The 18,805-nt window shown below is 40.5% G+C and overlaps 2 protein-coding genes across 5 annotated transcripts in view; one reads left to right on the forward strand and one right to left on the reverse strand.

Moving 5' to 3' along the window:
* Positions 1–18,805, forward strand: part of LOC136345345 (A disintegrin and metalloproteinase with thrombospondin motifs 12-like) — an 88,866-nt gene that overhangs the window by 23,399 nt on the left and 46,662 nt on the right. The window lies entirely within an intron of this gene.
* The window catches only part of LOC136345351 (uncharacterized), a 70,512-nt gene that overhangs the window by 16,822 nt on the left and 34,885 nt on the right, over positions 1–18,805 (reverse strand). For all 4 annotated transcript variants that reach the window (XM_066293555.1, XM_066293554.1, XM_066293557.1 and 1 more), the window contains one exon: positions 2,797–2,890. In XM_066293555.1, coding sequence (XP_066149652.1) covers positions 2,797–2,890 — 94 coding nt within the window. The remainder of the gene's footprint in view (positions 1–2,796; positions 2,891–18,805) is intronic.

An 18,805-nucleotide genomic window follows, 5' to 3' on the forward strand; every position in this document is an offset into this window, starting at 1 on the left:
CAGGGCGTCGCTATCACAGAGCAATCCAACGTCACTAAACGGTACTTACGGGGCGTTCTTGGAGTTGCGTCGGAAGCACGAAGTCCAAATGTGGCAGTACAAGTGATTCTTACAAAACTGGCACACCTTACACAGGGGATCATCCTTACGAGGGGTGAACTGGTACTTTTTGATCGCCATAATAGTAATAATCGCGAAAGTGGAATTATGCGATGAGAGACGAAGCGGTACTGACTGAGATAGTTACCAAAGTACTAAGAATAAGATTAAGTTTTACAATGTCGTTTGAGATTTTCAACGTTGTTTATAGAGCGTTGAAAACAATAAATATTTAATCAGGAAAGTTGGGTTTGAAGGACTTTTAAGTCCTGCGACCTGGACAAAAAGGTTTTTTGTACATTGCGACGTATCTAAAGTGCAAATTTTATTGCTAAACAAGATCAATTTTAGTTCGTTTGTTATGGAAATATAAGCGGATCCTCGTGATTTTTTTGAACGATGTTAAACGCACAAATAAGACTTTACCTGAGCTTGATACAACTCATCCAACACTTCATTTACCAAAACGACAATGGTACATCAGCGGGTACCTTCGATAATGTTACTCACGGGTTTATCTTTTATGGGCAATTTTACAGACGTTGTTAAATACGAAAACTAATTTGCTACACTGAAATAACGAGGCGAGTTCTCATTATTTCCATAATGCCACTTCATTAAAACGCCATTTAGATTTTTTTTTTGTGCGAAATCTGGAAGCGTTCTCGGCAAAATGACAGCTTGCGCGTGACGTCAGAGGCGTGCTCCCATTGGTGGCGGCCCGTCGAGACGCCGTTGCGGCGTTGCAAAACTTCGCAAGGGAGCGAAAACCGGCGCGGATCTCGCTAATAATAATTGCGGCAAATTGAAGATAAATGATCGCATATTCGGGCTAATTGCTCACTAACAGCTTAATTAGCGCTGCAATTAGTATTTCCCTGAAACGCAGATATTTCAAGTGGCTGCGGATTTCGCTTGACCAATCCGGTTTTCGTTGGTCGCAGTTAATCACAATAAAACCATAAAAATCTATGGAATTATGTCAGTTTTAGTGTTCTCTTTTTTTTCAGAGAAAACTCTTTACGCTTTTCAGAACTGACTCGATTAGACTTAAGTAATCCCCGTCACTGAGAAAACAATCAGACCTTCAGCAACGCCTCACTCGGTGGATCCCGGCGGCTTTTACCAAATCCCCTTTTACTTTCCAGCATATTTGCAAATCAGCTTTTCAAGTTTTGCACTCCCTGTAAATATCCGTGAAAGCGGTGAAAGTAATTTTTACAGGATATATCACTTTGTTTGGTAATCTTTTGGGTTGTTTAGATGGTCTGCAAAGCAGATCAAACTTATGAATGGTTTTGTAATTATGCGAAGGAAAAACTAGTTGGTTTACGATTATGGTCGTGCTCTGATAGGTACCTTATTTATGGTTGTCTAAGAGCAGTACCCACCTTTTATGTAAGTGCAATGGTTGCGGATGTAACGCACACGCCTTGTTCTGAAGTGGGTGTGAGTAATTGTAAAGTATGGACGATAATATGGGTCATTTTCGGGACGATTTCCAGCCTCAAATTATGCACATTGAGCGTATGAGTTCGTCATTGGACAGTCACGCATCCGGAATCCTAATTCGGTGCTGGAAACGTCATGCGAAAATTCTTAATTTTTAAGGATTTTTGCAACGTTGTAAATTTCTTCCTGGCCATTTAAGACTGCAACACTTGAATTATTTTTGCATGTTTCATTGCTGGGACGTTGCAGAATAACAATTAAAATTTTCAACATTCCCTGTTAAGTATCAGAGGCGTACTGAAGTCATCGAAACTGTAGTGAGCTCAAGTAGCAACTCATTGTTTAAAGGGGATGCCGCAATTGTTAGAACCTTCTCCCCACCATTTATGAGACTGCGCACGATACGCAAGAAGTTTCCATTTTTTATTTCTCGAACGTCGGAGATCTAAACTGATATTAAAAAAGTAAAATTTTTATCATAATATGCTAATATCAGTGGCGTACTGAACGGGCCAAATGTTTTTAAAATTAAGCGTGTAAAAAATCATTGTTTTGACCAATTTTTGGAGTTTCAGCAAATTCTCTCCGGTCGCGTGAGAAGAGTACGCCAATGAATTTTGAACATTTGATTTTATGAACGTTACCGAAGGAAACTACAATTGTGAACCTCCTCAAAACAGGTTAGGACGGTCATAAAATCAGTTCCCAGATGGAGAAAATTTGCAATATTTTTTTGAAAATGGCTAACCAGCGTTCAAGAAAAACATTTTCAACATTCAAATTGTTACTTAAACTAATTACTCACATGAACCGAAACGCTCTTGACATTTACTTAATCGCACTTGCCCGAAACACACTCTTCTAATTGTGGATGGAGCCATTTGCATAAAGTCAATTATTGCTAATTTTCATTAGAGCTTTAAGAGTTTTAGCATTATAGCTCTAAATCCAAATTTCCCATAAAAACCCCATAATTTATTCCTCAAAATGGCCTTTCTCACTAACCACATCGGTCCCCTTCGAAGTTTTCGAAATACCACTCATTTTCTCGTCCGAATATTTCCGATATTTCGTAGTGGCAAATTTTCAGATTTACGATAACTCCTCGACTTATTAAAACCCATTTAACGCACATGGGTTTCACGTGATCTGGGAAATGATGACTGTAATAATTACTTAAAGCAGAAGTTCATCAACTTCCAGTTCTTTGAAACAAAAATGACGGTTTCTAGTAGTTTTGCTTACCTAATAGTGACTGCCAGAAGAATGATGATGACGGCAACCAAAAGCATGGCCACACATACTCCACTGATCATGTACAAGCTCTCGTTAGGGGCATCTGCAACCAAATGGTTTAATATTAAACTAAATTATGTTCAATAAAGAGTCGCGGCTAGAGGTCAGAAATGGTCATTATATTTCGTATTGCCGTTCTCGAATTACAATGACTTCTTGTAGTAGCAATTTTTCCGAGTCGGCTAAATAAAATCAATCGGGAAAATCGCAAGACTTCCTATCGCCCACCCCAATTCGTCGACCTCAACCCCGACAGATCTTCATTGTATTTGGGGAAGGAACAATGAGAAAGGGAGGGACGTGTAATTCTGTGAAGGGCGGTACTAATTTAAAATAGTTCGAATTTCTTTAAATTAAGCCATTCGATCAGTAAATTGTTAATTTCTTCCATTTTTGCCCGTATCGATTTTAGTCCGAAAAATCCACTTTGAAACTAAATTTTACGATTCTCAGAATGAACTTCAAAACAACAAACTTGGCCCCGGAGACAGATGCACTAATTACCATTTAATGCCTCAATCCAGCCCTGCGCAAATCGGGCACCCTCAAACCCATTTCGACGCGTTAAATCTCGTCAGTTCGGCTCATTTAATAAAATAATATTCAAATAAGCACAGGCAGAAATTAGCAGTATGAGCGGCAGTAGCGTTGGGCCTGTAGGAAAGTATTCCACCGGCGCCCTCTACCGTGTCCTTTATCGAATGTCCGCAAAATCTTCGGCTGTCAGCAGTAGGACTTAATGCGCAAAGCCGACCAAGAGAGTAATAGTCACAGCGAAAATTTAAATTGATTGATTTGAGATGAAGCAAACCGACGAGATCTCCAGGATGGTTACTACAAGACGGCAAAACTGAACGAGGCACGCTAGATGGCGCTGGTAGAATGTTTTACCGCAGGTCCAACACACGTGCCGTTGACATTTCGGATGGCTATTGGGGGAATGCCCTGGCGGCATGAACGTTTTCTTTGTATTAATATAAGCGGTAACCACAAAAATATTTCTATTTTCATACCAGTTCCACATTTCTTGCGATTACATGTACGTTGTCGTGTCTAAGAAAAAGAGCACAATCTCTCAAATGGGGAGCAAACAGCGTGAAAACCCGCTAAAATTCCTAGATGGAATGTTGCTGGTTGTTAATATGTGTTAGATGGCAAAATCTGCGTGACTTAAATGTTACGTAAAGTGTCTACTACGGTTAGTTCAGGTTAGAACGTTCCCACGTGTGTTTTTTTTTACATTTTCACACCCCCAATAAGATTCAAATTTTGCGCCACGTATTTTTGAGAAGTATCGAGGTTTGCGAAAAGCAGCGGCGTCGGCGGAAGGAGTTTTCGCACGACTCGGGTTTTGTGTAGCGAATGCAGATTGCGTAGATTTTTTTAAATCGTAGCGATTCGATATTGACTCAAATTCTTCTAGTAGAGAGCGCGTAGTGTTTGGGAAAAAATGTGTTGGTTCTCGCTTTTGTCGCAAAATCAATGTTTCCATGGGGGAATCCAAGTTCCCGTACATCACGAAATTTGTTTAGACTATCCTGCGTTTAGAAGAGACTTAAACTGGAATTAAAGAGCTTAACAACTATAAGGCCCCGTAGATAACGAGAATTTATCGTTTTCCCCACACCTATAGGGACAGTACAGTTGTGGCGGATATGGCTAATTGAGATTCCCGACCAAATCGGTTAGTAAATCCAAATTGAGTCGGCGAACGAGTGTTTTTGGTAACGTAATCTCATCAAATACCTGAATTTGGAAATTTGAGATCGAAAGCGATTTGCTGTCATAACCGGAAAGATAACATGGCGTGCGATTTATGACGCAAATTTTCGTTCTGCGGCAGTTTTTTGAGAGAGAAAAAATCGATTCCGATCGTCCTTGCAGACGCGTTCAAAGTTAACGAACTGCTTTGCCAAACAAAAATAAATCAATTTTCGTATTCCCGAAAGTTTCCAAACGACTTTAATGTCGAAGTTAATCAATTCCGTACATCTGTGCAAACGTATAATAATTTATTATTAACCCACTTTGAATGCCCGAGCGTTTCTCATCTTGTTACATTGTGATTGTGTACTTTTTCACTCTCGTAAGCAGACAAAAAGTCATGAAAATCTGGATTTAACCCGAAAATCCCGCTCTCGATACTCTAGAATTGTGCGGACTCCGACCATATGGTCAAACTCTTGTTCCTAGCGGACTTATTTATGCCTTTAACCCAAATTTGATTTAATTATAGTTTACAATTTGACACACGTATAAATATTCTGGTACTATTTTCGTGCATACCCATCGGGTCGTAGTCCACTGCAATCGCAGCTGAATGACGTCAATGTGACGTCAACAGTGATTTTTCTAGGTTGAGGGTGTGTTGCAAGAAAATGTGGACGAGTTAAAACGTTTAGAAGTTTTAATTGGTTTGAAGTGCTTTAAAGGGCTCCTGGCAGATGCTCCGCCGCCGGCTCCATTTATCGAGTTTCGTTTTCGTAACTCCAAACTGGATCAGAACGCTGCCAAAAGCGACGTTTTCCAAACGGGTTTCTCGCACTTTTTCTGGATTTTCACGTGGGGTCACAGACCATGGCGAAAATACCGACGAAGCTAATTTGATGGCTCGTGAACGGGCCTCTTCGCCCGTTAAAGTCGCATAAAATTGATTGATACCGCACACATTGGCATTGAACTCATTGTTTTGATGGCTGGCACCCCTGCTATTTATACCCCTGGAAACAAGGATTGTAGCGGCAAAGGGGTTATCTTTCCAGAAATTTATTCAGCAAACATCTCGCAAGTGGAAACCGCACCACGATCGGCGACTCTCTAATTACCGCGCCGCTGTACTAATTATGGATGGTGTGGGCAAACCCCGGTCATATTTCATTTGCCATAATTTCTAAAATTATTTATTCAAGCCCCAGTTTGTTTGAAAATAAATTTGTTGTTAATTTAGGGCTCGTATTGGTGTTAACGCAATCCCCAGAGGAAAACCAGACGATTTTCCGCAATCGAAGTGGAAAAATAAGCTTTCTATTTAGATAAAAATCAGAGTTAGACAGATAAGAGTTAATTTGGTAGTCAAAATAAACCTTCAGACTAAGCAAAACACAGCTGTAAAGTAATTGGAATTTGCACCAATTGTGTGCCAGAGAAACTGTCTGGGTTAAAAAGGGAAAAGCCTTTGCACGTATCCGAACGAAATGAAATCGATGAGCCACGGCCATTATATCTTAATAGAAACGGTGTTTGAGAACTGCAAATTTCAGCTTCAAATGAGGCACGGAAATAAAATCACCCACATCGAATTGGTGCGACTGGACTGCTTCCAACGTGTCCAGAGAGCTTCTGGAAAATGTTCACAGATGTTGTTTTTTTCTCTGGCAGACTGAAAGGCAGATCTGATCTAACCTTCGAAAATATATCCCAGCCATATATTGATGTCATCAACGTGTTAATTTTCCTATAATCAACCCGCTGTTTGTATACAGATATCGGTTATGGGTACCTTGACGAGACTTAAAATAAATCGCTCTAACCTTAAGCACTCAATACTTCCTTGTTTAAAAATAAAATTGCCAATCTCGTATGAGTTTTTTTGACTGCCAACCTTGGCAGTATATGTGTATCACCTCGATAGCTCTTTATTTTTTTGATTATTATCTTTAATCACGGCCCATTGTCGGTAATCTTCACCAACTTCCATAGCCACAGATTTCCACTCGAGGAAGGGTTTTCCAAGGCTTCGTTCAACTCTCACGACGGTCACGTAAACGATTAAAAATAAATTAAATTAAAACCGAAGACATGTCACAGCACGAAAATTCGGGCCGAGACGACCAGAACGAGAGCATAATGGTGTACACGCAGCATTAACCCAATGCTTCCTGGTCGCCGCGAATAAGATCCGTTAATTATCGGCATTATCTAATAGTCAGCTGTTATATCATTTCAAGGCTTGTAGGATCGTAGAATGTACATATGTACGTGCACATTATATATTGCAGATTAGAATACAATATGTTCTCTAATTGCGGTGGAAGATTTGTCCAAGGCTACGGATTACTGCTAAACCCGACTTATGTAATCGGTTATCTCACGTTTTCAAGGAAAAATTTCAAAGCTAGAAAACGCTGTCGGATTCACAAAGAAATTCCCACAAGTTTTTTACAGGAGAGCAATTGAACAAATCGTTAATTTAGAGGTGATAAACGATGATACGCCGCTGTTGACTGTACGAATTTGAATCGTTCGCCGATTCGTATTAAATCGGAGATTTTCTGGCGAAGCCTTTGACCATATTTACTGGAAAATTAACGCGATTTTCACGAAAATACAACATTTTATTGAACCTTAAAGCTTTAGATCGAGGCTCGCCGCGCCACCGTCCATTTTCCCAGCCATTCGTCAATTTCACAGGTACGTCGGAACAGTCACGGTAGAAACGCGACCGAAATCGCTATGAAATTTCCATAACTTCGGTTAAAGTGTAACGATTGTAATGTTGACGATACAGATCACGGCTCCGCAAGCCACTGTGCCATTCATCGTCTTCAGCATTCGACAAATTCCCAAATCACCCGGGGAAATTTTGACGGAAACGTACGAGCGTAGATACGCTAAAAAATTTCCAGAACTCTTCTCGGAATATAACGATTTATCGGACCTGGATGTGGGAGTAATTTTAGTAATCGAAATCAGAGCTTGGTGCGGCAACGTTTGCCGTCTGAAGCACCGCAGTGCCGTCACTATTTGGGGGAGGCTGCAGCAGGAGCGCGGGAAATTGATGGTGTGGATCAAGGCTCGGCACGCCGCTCATTGTCTTCTGAGGCACCCACCAATTTGACAGTTCGTTTTGCGAAGTCTTGGCCTCAACTTACAAAAAAATCTAGTTGTTCCTCCCAAAACTCGATGGATGTTTTAACGCGGATGGCAGTGGTAGTGGTTGGGCCCCTATCGGCGCACGATGGGTTACTCGTTATCGCGCGACGCATTTGTTTATTTTTAATAAATAAACGGCGTACGACATCATCTCTGTTTAGAAATGATCGAAGTCACTTTCGGCGAGCATGTCCTCAGCCAAAACTGACCGAAAACACCCATTTCGTTTAAACCCAAATTCGGAAGAACTAGCTGCAGACCCGCCGATTTCCAGTACGCCGCACCTCTCCGTACCATCTGAAGCATCGGCCAATTCCGCAGCTTGGTCTGGATACTGGCGGCACGAGTTTAGCCAGAAATTCGAGAGTTATTACTCACTTTATCTGAGGAACGGTTGAGAAATCCGCAAAAAGCCAAAGTTGAGCACTTAGCAACGTCGAACGGTTAGATGATATCGTTGACCCGAAAGGAATGTCATCAGTTTCGAAGGATTAGTACCAAGTGGTGCAATCTGGCCAATGATTTCTAATTGAAAGGATGATTTGCATGAATATCAACAATTCAATGTATTGTTGCCGCATGATTTGGCCGACACAGTTAGAAAGTTGAATGCATATTTGACTGTGCAGGCAAATCGCAGACTTGTTAGTGGGTTCGCGGGCCCGTTGTAAATGGTACTAATTGCGTAACGGCTGATTAATGGGTCAGGGTAGTACCAGTTCAATTTCCAAAAGATTCGACGCCTATAAATCCCTGCCAGCTTTAAAACGGTAAATCTCGATAACAAACTTTCATATACAAATTACTCAAAATCCGACTTCTAAGGTTAAGAAAATGATGGATAGACTTGCGAGCGGTCTGGATAACTTCCACAAAAATATGAAAGTTTACATTTTCCTAAAATTGTTTGTATGAACACACCGCGGATAATTAACTCTCCTGCAAGGATAATAAACAGGTTCAAAGCCTTGGGAGCAAAAACCCGCCTTGTCCCTTAGGTCTAGACATTTTAGGGCGCAAAAAAGAGGCAGATGTAGTCCCTATTACATACATATATAAAAGTATTGTGAAGAGGCATTTCCGGTGCCGTAATAATAACACTAATAACATGGTATCAGGCTCATCCAACAAACAGGGATTTATTGCAAAAATAGGACGAGCACATGTGTCGAGATATGAAAACCCATGTGAATCCGTTGTTTACCTCCGAGTATCTTTATGAGGAAAAATCCGACTAAATCCAGATCGAGGGGGCAAAGCTGTCCCGGACAAAGATCCAGGTATTAGGAGTTAATAGCAAATTTATATTGGAGAGATAAGGTTCAGCTGCGCAGAAAAGTTATTGCTTCGGGAAATGGGCACTTGCGAACGAGCCCATTGAATCATAATGTGTGCATAAGATAGAAAGTAAAGTACCTGATGTACGTCAAAAGGTAACATGTTGCAGATGTGGAAGTACGGCCGAATTACTCAATTTCTAGCCTAATATGTGTGGCACAGATGAAATATGTGGGTTAATTGGGTTTGCTTTGCAGTTGTTGATAAGGATTAGGTTTCTTCTTTCTCATCTGGGTCGCAGTCAGATGGGTTTAATTGAAAAAAAAAAAATTAATATTAACCTTGCACGCCCATGGGATTTATTTGTAGAGCGCTTAATTAAAATTTAAGCAGAGGCAAAAAAGTGCCGCGAACAGGGGCGTGGCAGGGCATAATCTACTAGGAAGCAACAATTCAATCTAAAATTTCATTCCTTGCAAAATTGAAAAATGCATTATCCTTCAGAGAAAACGTTGCGCTGCAATGGTTTCGCCGCTACAACTAGTAGCGAGGACCCCCTCAACGCTCGACGTTGTAGAAATGACCGTCGTAAAACAGGGGCGTAGCGAGGCAAGCTCGAAGGGCGCATTGGCGACATTTCACATATCGCTCTATAACGAAATGGAAAATTTCGTTACTCCTAGGAAAAACCTTGCAGGCCAATGGATTAAGCACCACAGCTGCTAGGGAACGTTTCGTAGTCGCTCTGAAGCCGCGAAAACTACTCACTGGAAAACAGGGGCACGCTGAAGTAACATTTCAGGTACTACAATTAGAAAATTGCAGATGTTACTTTTTGAGAAAATTCAAAAAATCGCTTAAGAGGACCTAGCACGGCGACAGTTTAATTGCCAAAATTAGTAAGATTTGAAAATTCCATAAGTGCCTCAAAACTTTTTACCAGCCTGTATTCGAATCGGGAGTGTACAGGGGCGGGATGCGGTGACAAGAACTGGAATTCCAAATCTATCTACTGTACGAATTTTGAAAATTTATCATTTCCAAAACACTCCGCGTATCAATGGCTTATGTGGCATTGAAAGTCAAATTTTAATTAAAACGTAAAAACTCATTACTTATAAGAACGAGCGTGCGCACCAACGGTTCAATTATTAAAATCAGCAGCGAAGACTCTGAATTCTAAAAAATTGTAGCCCGATCGAAAATCGATATTTATGAAAGTTCATGAACATTCACGAAGACTTCAAGGAAAAATCGCACGCCAATGGGATGGGCGTTAAAAAATGAAAAGAGAAAAAAACTTTTTTTTTTTTTTTTTTAAAGAAAACTTGAACCTGATTTGAAAAACGAGACATCTTCGGTAACAGAGAGTGTCCTAGAACATGAAGCTGTCCTAAACGTGTTTGGCCAAGAACTACAGACGTACTTGAACAATATTACTGAGCTATTTATTGATACACCAGTGGCGGCATATGTTTTTCCTCTCGACTATGAAAAAGAGAATTTTGATGAAATACTGAGTTTTCAAGCTCTCCATTTCTAACTTAAAAAAAGGATCTACAACCAATTGAGTCTCCTTTAAGACATAAAAGTTCGTATGCGTTTGAATTCGTATTAAGCTAGTTACTAATGTTCCAGTGACGGCACATAATTTAATTTTCTAAAATTCTCGTTGCTTAAATACAGATAAACACACATCGTTTTGAGGCGTAGTTGAACAATAGTAGTGAGCTGTTTACTAACGTACCAGTGGCGGCAACATATTTAATTTCCTGCCAGTTGTCAAAGTTATTATTTTGTAATATTGGGCTCGTGGGTTTAATAATTTGTGAAAAAAATATCTACGCCATTAAAGTTCCTGCCAGAATATAAAGCAGCCACAGACGTAGTTGTACAAACTACTACTTGAGAATTTACTGACGCTCCAGTCGCAGTAACACACTATTTTCCTCGCGCATGTTAAAAACAAGAATTTCCATAATACTGAATTTTTAAAAATGAAAAAAATTGCAACTTGAGGAAATGGACGTCTGCGCCAATGGAGTTTGTAAGCAATCACTGGGGTATTTGCAAAAAATATAGTGAGCTGTTTACTAATATCCCAGTGGCAGCAAACATGTTTATTTGCTCTCAGTTCTCAAAAACAGAACTTTCTTGGAATACCGACCTATCAACCATTTAATATCTATTTGAAGAAAAGATAACATCTGCGCCAATGAAGCATATCTTTTATGGAGTGCAAGGCAACCGTAAGCGCACTTCAATGGATTTAGACAAAATGATACGAGACACGTGCTTTTCACGCAAATTGCCTCTCAACCAAATTTTTTTTCCTGAAACCATACAAAAGCTGCAATTGCCTGAATAATAATTGGTAATTGGTCTATGACCGGAAAACAATACATTTCCTCATGTGGACATGGAAATACACAGATTTGAACCCAACACCAATCCAAATTTAGCATATAAATCACGAGAGAGCAACGTGATAGCATTGGCGGCTTGACTAAGGAATATAGTTTGGAGGTCACCGTACCCCAAGTCTGGTATGCGCGGCGGTTTCATCAGGGTTCTTAACCTACAAATGCCCTCTTTTCGCCCGATTCTTGATTTATACGTCTAGTTTTTGAAGGTTCCAGTTATGGAGTGAATTAGAAACAGCTCTGGGCAGGCAAATCGTTAGTCGCAGATCGGTGTAATGGTCTCAAGTGCGATCGCCCGAAAATAGGGACAAATGGGGCAGGTTCAAGGGTTGCAATAAGTTTTCCGAGAGGAAAAGTTTAGACTTCTATAAGAGCAAACTCCATGGATTCCAGTGAATGGGAACTATTCGGCCGTTATGAGGCGTTTGAACCCAATTCGAACAAGGAACCTTTCGAGTTTCAGAGAATAATTTGGAGCTAATTGGGGTCTGACTCAGCAAATTATTGGCGTAGATCAAGATTCAAGGATGTCTAAGTTTTGGGTTTGTTTGCTTTTATATCGGTCTTCTATCAAAAGAGCGAGACGTGCAACAAATGTTATTTGCAAGTGTGTCGAGTCTCGTGAAGAACTGATAATGAAATGCACAGCGCGAAGTTCCAAAGTATTTTTATACGTATTTTTATATGTATTTTTATGTTTTTTTATTACTGGATGATTGTAAATTGCGTTATTAATGATTTATATTAGTTATTGTTGTTTGGCGTTCGGGGTGTTAACGAGATTATACTCTCAATAAATCATGGTTTTGCCGTCTCCGCTATCAGGCTCGAAAGTAATTATTTTCGTTCGTTTAACCATCCGATAATGCAAATACACATCACAGAATGTATTCAATTGTTCGGAATTTCTCAAAGGCAGGAGGACAATTTGAGTCCCCGGTCGATCATAAAGATAAAATTGCGCAATATTTTCACTAAGAAATCTAATCTAAAAAATGGATCATCTACCTTCCAAGAGAACGTTTCTATGAACGTATCATTCGGGGAAACGTACATATGATCTACAGAGAGCTGCGGATGCCGAGATAAAGGTTCCCCCTTCCGAGGTGCATTCGTCCTGTCTACGCTCTGAGTTGACCTCAGCGCATTAGAACTAGCTCTAACAAATGTAGACGTGCATAAGATTCACATTGAAGAATCAACTGAAGAAAGGAATCTAAGAGTTACTCGAAAAAAATCTCAATTCGATGCCATTACGTTGGGTCTATGACTCAATTCTCCAGACTGAATCTAAGTTCTACATAGTTGATTCCCAGTAATTCGTTAGTCATCAAATGCTCCTACAAAAGCATTTTATTATTAACTTAACTTTATTAATAACCTTTTATCGTCCTATCAGGGACCTTTTAATATAATTAGCTAAATATAATTAGCTGAGGAGTGTGCTTTGTTTACAGCCAGAATTTGCGTGCACACATTCAGTAGGTGTGCAATTTGCTAATAAAACGTTGAGTAATTAGATGTCTTCTGCTTACTCTTACACGTTGTGTCCCAAATTGGCTCTGCACGTACGAAGATCTCAGTTGTCGCGAGAGACAGAGAATCGGCTACACGGGAGAAGTTTCCGAGAGTTCTGTGAGAAAGGCACATCTGCCTCGAAAATCGCCACGTTTCTCCCGCGTTTCGGGGAAAAAACGGAAAAACGTGAAACAGCGCATTTCAAAATCAATCCGAAAGCGACTTTGTTGAAGGCAAGAGTCAATTGGGCCAATTTTTTTTAGGTAGAATTCAGTGATGCGCCAAAAATAATTCAACCGTCATTTGTTACAGGATCCGGGGTGGTACTCACGGACGCCATCTTGAATTTTTGCATTTTCGAAAAAGGGCTCAACCGACGTCTCTGTTGGCGCGTTTCTAAAGGGCAAACTCGAGGTTTCCAAAAAAATTTTATTAAACTCTGACCGGTTGCGTTGCTCGTCGCGCAAACCACACTGGAGTTGCTACTCTACCTGTCAAAGTTCTGTGACAGGTACAGTGGTAATTCTAGTTCGGTTTGCGCGGCACAAAAGCGAAATGCAAGATGGAGGGCGTGGCGGAATTCTACTTCGAGTCGAACAGGAACGCGGCTACGGCGGGCGCGGGAACTACGCAGCGTGGAAAACGCCGGAGCACGTCGTTTAATTAATCAATTGCAGTTAATCGTAAATGATTGTCGATTAACTGTTTCTCCGCCTTTTCGAACGAAATCGGCACGTCACAGCCGGTTCAGTCTCCCGCGCGGTTGATCCGGTTAGGGGAAACTGTCGCGCACGTGACGACGACCATTGCAGTTGCGTTTCTGTTCAATTCTAAATAGATTTCTATCACACTCGCTTTCGTGCATTTCACTCGCGAATCGACTTTCGCCACGTGACGTAATGCCGACCAACTCGTAATGTAATTTTGGTAAATAGTTGACGATTTGGGGAACTCCTCGCGCTCCTCCGAGGCGGTCGCCCTCGTCGAAGTCAGTTGAGGCCCTCGCGCAGTTTTCTCCTTTAAGGAAACTGTCGCGCGCGCGGCGACGTCTACTGCAGTTGCGTTTCCGTTCGATTTCAAAATAGGTTTCTATCACGTTCGCCATCTTGCATTTCCCTTACAAATTAACTTTGATTTTCGTTGCCCAGTTAGGTGATGTGGCCGTAAGGTAGTTGCGCGAGTAGCTGACTGTTTGCAAAAATGTCGCGCATGTGACAGGCGCAAATTAGCAACGGAGCGTTCCACTTTTTTCTGTTTTTTTTTTTGTTTTTTTTTGTTTTTTTTTTCTTTTTTTTTTGCGTTTTCTGAAAAACGGTGAAACACGCAGTAGCTCTGCAGCCGCGTCCGAGCATCTCGCGAACTTCTCCCGAATTCTCCCCCCTTCAGCCCCGTCCCCCCGATGGCCAGCCATGGTCCCTCGTGCGTTTGGAAGCAGTTTGGGACACGGCGCGTAATTTTACAAAAATCACGTGTTACGTAACAGATTGGGCGGTATTAGTAATGCAGACAAGATCTTAGAACATGTGGACGATTTTCAATCGGCGCTCAAGACCGAATTAAACCCGGTCTAACGAAGGTTGCACCCAGTCAGAATCCCGTTAGATATAAATAGTCTTCCTTATTTTTAACTTGGTAATTTAAAACTGTACCTATACCGAAGAAAAGATTTCAATATCGCTATACGGTCTTGTGCATTGTACATGACCCTGATATGCCAGTTAAGACAACTCATAACACAGAACGTGCATTACGTAATACTTACAATAACAGTCACATTCACTATATTGATCCGTAAGTTGCCCGATCTTTTGCACTTCAGACTGATCTTATCTGGCACATGCAGTTTAATTGGTTGCTAAGTATGACTCGATTGGGTTTAGGCAAAGGTTGCGTGGTACGTATCTGCCCATGCCTCATACCAGGCATGAAATGCACACAGCAACGAAAGCGCAAACACTTTTTCGGAAAAAAATTGCTGAATCGCAGGAGAAATCGGACACCAAGTGCCAGTTTATCTTGCTGAACAAGGGGGCACGAGCTTGTGCTTTGTTTCTCCTTAATGACAAAAATTATATTTAGATTTCGATCAACTGAACCGGGCGCACACGTAGATTTTACGAGCAACAAAAAAACCATCCATTTTTATTGGAAAATTCTACAATTTCGTCCAATTAAAACCCACCAGGTACACACATCAAAACACCATCAACATGGAGAAGAGGTAAACATTAGCATAATGCCTGGCTATTTTTGGAATATCGTTCTGGAAAGCTGTTTTTGGATGATAACACGGTGAGATTCCAATATAGCCGTTGTGTTTGCTTTGAGGGAGATATTTCGCAATTACAAGATAACTCGTTTTCGCTTTTATGCAACGGTTTCAAAGGTGATTAAATTCCCAGACCCAGACGGTTTCAGATCAAATAACCGGCCAAATTTCAGATTCAAAGGTTTTCTAATGGGACTCGGACACTTGACCGTCAGAAACCTTGAACTGTTTATCTTGTCTGAGATTTAAATTGGCTGAAATTGCATTTAATGAGTTAACAATTTGGAGATTTGTCTAATGAAATGTTGAGTGTGAGTACGAAATGAGTGTCGATTTGACGTTTCCTCCTGAGTGCGCTCTCCCAAAGGGGGATGAAAGTTTACTGTGCTTTGCCCCTTTGTCCCCCATCTGCCCCCGAAACGCCAGTCTCAGCAACCAGCCTGAGACCCTTTCTAGAAGTCGAAAGGTTAAAATGTTGAGCTCTTCTTCAAACATTCCTACAGTGGCTCGAAGTGAAAACGATACACCTCACAAGTTGACAGATTTTTATTCATCAATTCGTACCTGCAATTGGGGGATCTGGGGAAATGCATACAGGGTTGCTGACAATTCGACATGTTCCTTTGGAGAGGTGCTAGGACGTGAGGTAAGGAGGAAATTGAACCCGTATATGCATATTCCAAAACTTGCTAAATTTTAAGTAATTTATTATTTTTTTCAATCGGGATCCTGATTTTAGATCCAAAATTTACCAAATTTTAAGTATTTTAGTTTTTTTTTAATTTGGGTTCTTGACGAGTTCAGAGTGACATTTCAAGAAATCCTTCTTGGACGTTCTTGCCCTATATCTCGGTCGGCAGTTTTTACTATTAAACATTTCTCAAAAATCGAGCCCATGGGGTCTAAATCGATTTTACTCCGTCTAATCGGGAAAAAATTTCTTTTCTATTCCGACCAAACTGTCCAATTTTCGATGTAATTGAGGAGGGGGGGGAGGGGGGTGTAAGGTACTTCCGAAGTAGATGGAGAAAAATTGCGGTCGGAGTCCTTGTCTCGATTTTTGATCTCGTTTCAAGGATCTAAAGAGCATTTTGACACCTCAACTCGTCTGGGAGATACAGTGTGTTTTTCGTTTTCTTTAAGGCCCCATTAATTTTTTGTTCGTGAATGTTTCCGATTCTCGGCAAAAACATCTTTTGTGCATTTTCTCATGTGCCGCCCACTGGCGTGCTCGAATGTTCTCGAAAAACGTTGTTAACATTAGACGATGCACCAAGTCATTCTCTGAAGCAAAAAGTGAGGAGCAAGGATGGGTCAGGTACATACCGCCCAATGGAACTAAATTAATTCGACCCATGGACCAAAACGTAAAAAAATTGACCAAACTACACTACCGAAAATGTCTATTTTCGTCTCTCTTGTCTAAGAATCCTGAAAACGTATCTGAGGATTTGGAATGGATAGCATTGCCAGAAGCTGTTTTAATATTACATGTGGCCTGGAACGCAGTTTATCTGCAAACTATTTAAACATTTCGGAACGATCTCTTTTGTCCGAATGGTCAAGACGCAGACCATGTTCTCTTAAGCGTAAATAGGGAACTATTTAACTAATTAATTCCCTCTAAAGTCGTTTAAACTTGGTTCGGTTCTATCTCACAAGGCTGCGATTTTGTCAGAAACGATAAGGTTTCCGATAAATTTCGAAGGGGAATAAGAGTTTTAAAATTAAATTTACTCTTAAATGGCTTTGTCACTTTGTCAGTTGTCTTACATATAAAAAAAAATCCCAACTCTTTCAGACTTTACCTCACCCCTAATGCAACCTTTATTGAGATCTATCGACTTCACATTTTAACCAATTAAAGATATCGATAAGGGACACACACGTTCGAAGTTTGGTTGCGTTGGGAGGATGCACTACTAAAATGTGCCTTTTTTTAGAAATTTTCAAGCCAACCCCGGATACCGACATCTCCTCAACCACCAACTGTAGAAGAAGATATATCCAGCCAATCGTCGTGTTCTGAGGCCCCCTACGCGCACTTGCTCTGCGTCGGTCCCGTTACGACTCGCCCTGTATATTGATTAAGCATTTCTTTAAAAAATCGTTTATTATTTAAATCACTTTGGCCAGCGTAAACATTTCGATAACGTGAACGGCACTTGGTTCGAATTAGTTCACATTATCGAGCGTCTGCAGTATTTTCATACGCTTCGATATTTACTTATTCTAAATAGTGTCGTAAATAAACAACTGGAAGGCTTTTAATAAACAAACAGCCGCATTAACGAACTGACTGCGCAAATGAACTTGAAAGTTTAAATGGTGGATACAATTAGCGAGCACGTTATTCCTTCGTATGCTAAATTACGTACTGGATGTGGCGTCTCCAGACCGAACGCGGGGAAACCCATGTGAGTTTCTGTACTCTCTAATGTTATCTTCCTTGTTGGTTGAAGGGCACAATTGTATTGGACTTTTTTGAAAGTCTTTTTATGAGGGACTCGCACGTAAAATATGAAAAGTGTTCTTCACACCATTTGCGAGATATTTTTAACAGAAACTTTTCTGAAATCTGCGAACTTCTAATGCTGCCCTGACCTTTCCTCAATTAAACCGCAAACAACAAAATAATGTATTATTTAATGGTATTAGCAAACGATAAATAAACCTTCCCAGTTCCATTTTTAAATTAGTAAATGTTCAAATAATCCCAATTTTTTCCAATGGAGCACTTATTTAATCGTGTTTGCTTTCTCCACTGCTGTGAAGGACATTTTTAAAGAAATTTTAATAAAATTAGAATCGTTTTGACAAAACTCATTTGCATACTACCGCAGTTGATAATGAGGTAACAGTCGTTTGTGGTTTGATTGAAGAAAATATCAGGGCGGTATTGCAAGTTTTCAGATTTTAGAAGAGCTCTTTCCAAAATATCTCGCAAACGGCGCGAGGAACACTTTTGACATTTTCAATGCAAGTTCCTCATTAAAGCACCTTCAATCAAGTCTAATACAATTTTGCCTTTGAACGAACGGGGAAGATAATATTATATATTATCGAAATTTACATGGGTTTTCCCATTCGTCGGTCCGGCAATGCAACGCCCTGTACACATATGTAATTTAGTGTTCGTCGGTAAACCTTTGTTTAATATTACTCCTGGTAAACGATTGGGAACTCATTTCACTAATTTTCAGAAGCAATCGATGATGAGCAACCCTGTATATCGATTCGCCTCCAGCACTTTCGACATAGTATTGTGAAACACCCTGTATGTTTCGCACAATTCCACATCCCTCTTTAAGTAGTAAAAGTTTTCATAAGAGATCCTGTGTCACAAAGACGCTGAAAGGGGTTTTTAAAGGTTTGGTGGTTGGGAGCTTGGTGGTTTGGAAACCTTTCCATGTAAACGCGCCTCGCTGCCGAACACTCACCATCAGCAAGGCCGTAAACAAAAACCACATTGGCCATTATTTGATTTTGTGTAATTGGGCATTTGAAAAATGTTCAAAACTGAGGTATAATCTGATTTTTGGGACACAGAACTAAATTCTTTCACTTTAGAGAGTAAAACACCAAAATAACACTGACT

This window comes from Euwallacea fornicatus, chromosome 19 (assembly GCF_040115645.1).
Source record: "Euwallacea fornicatus isolate EFF26 chromosome 19, ASM4011564v1, whole genome shotgun sequence".
NCBI classification, from domain to species: Eukaryota; Metazoa; Arthropoda; class Insecta; order Coleoptera; family Curculionidae; genus Euwallacea; species Euwallacea fornicatus.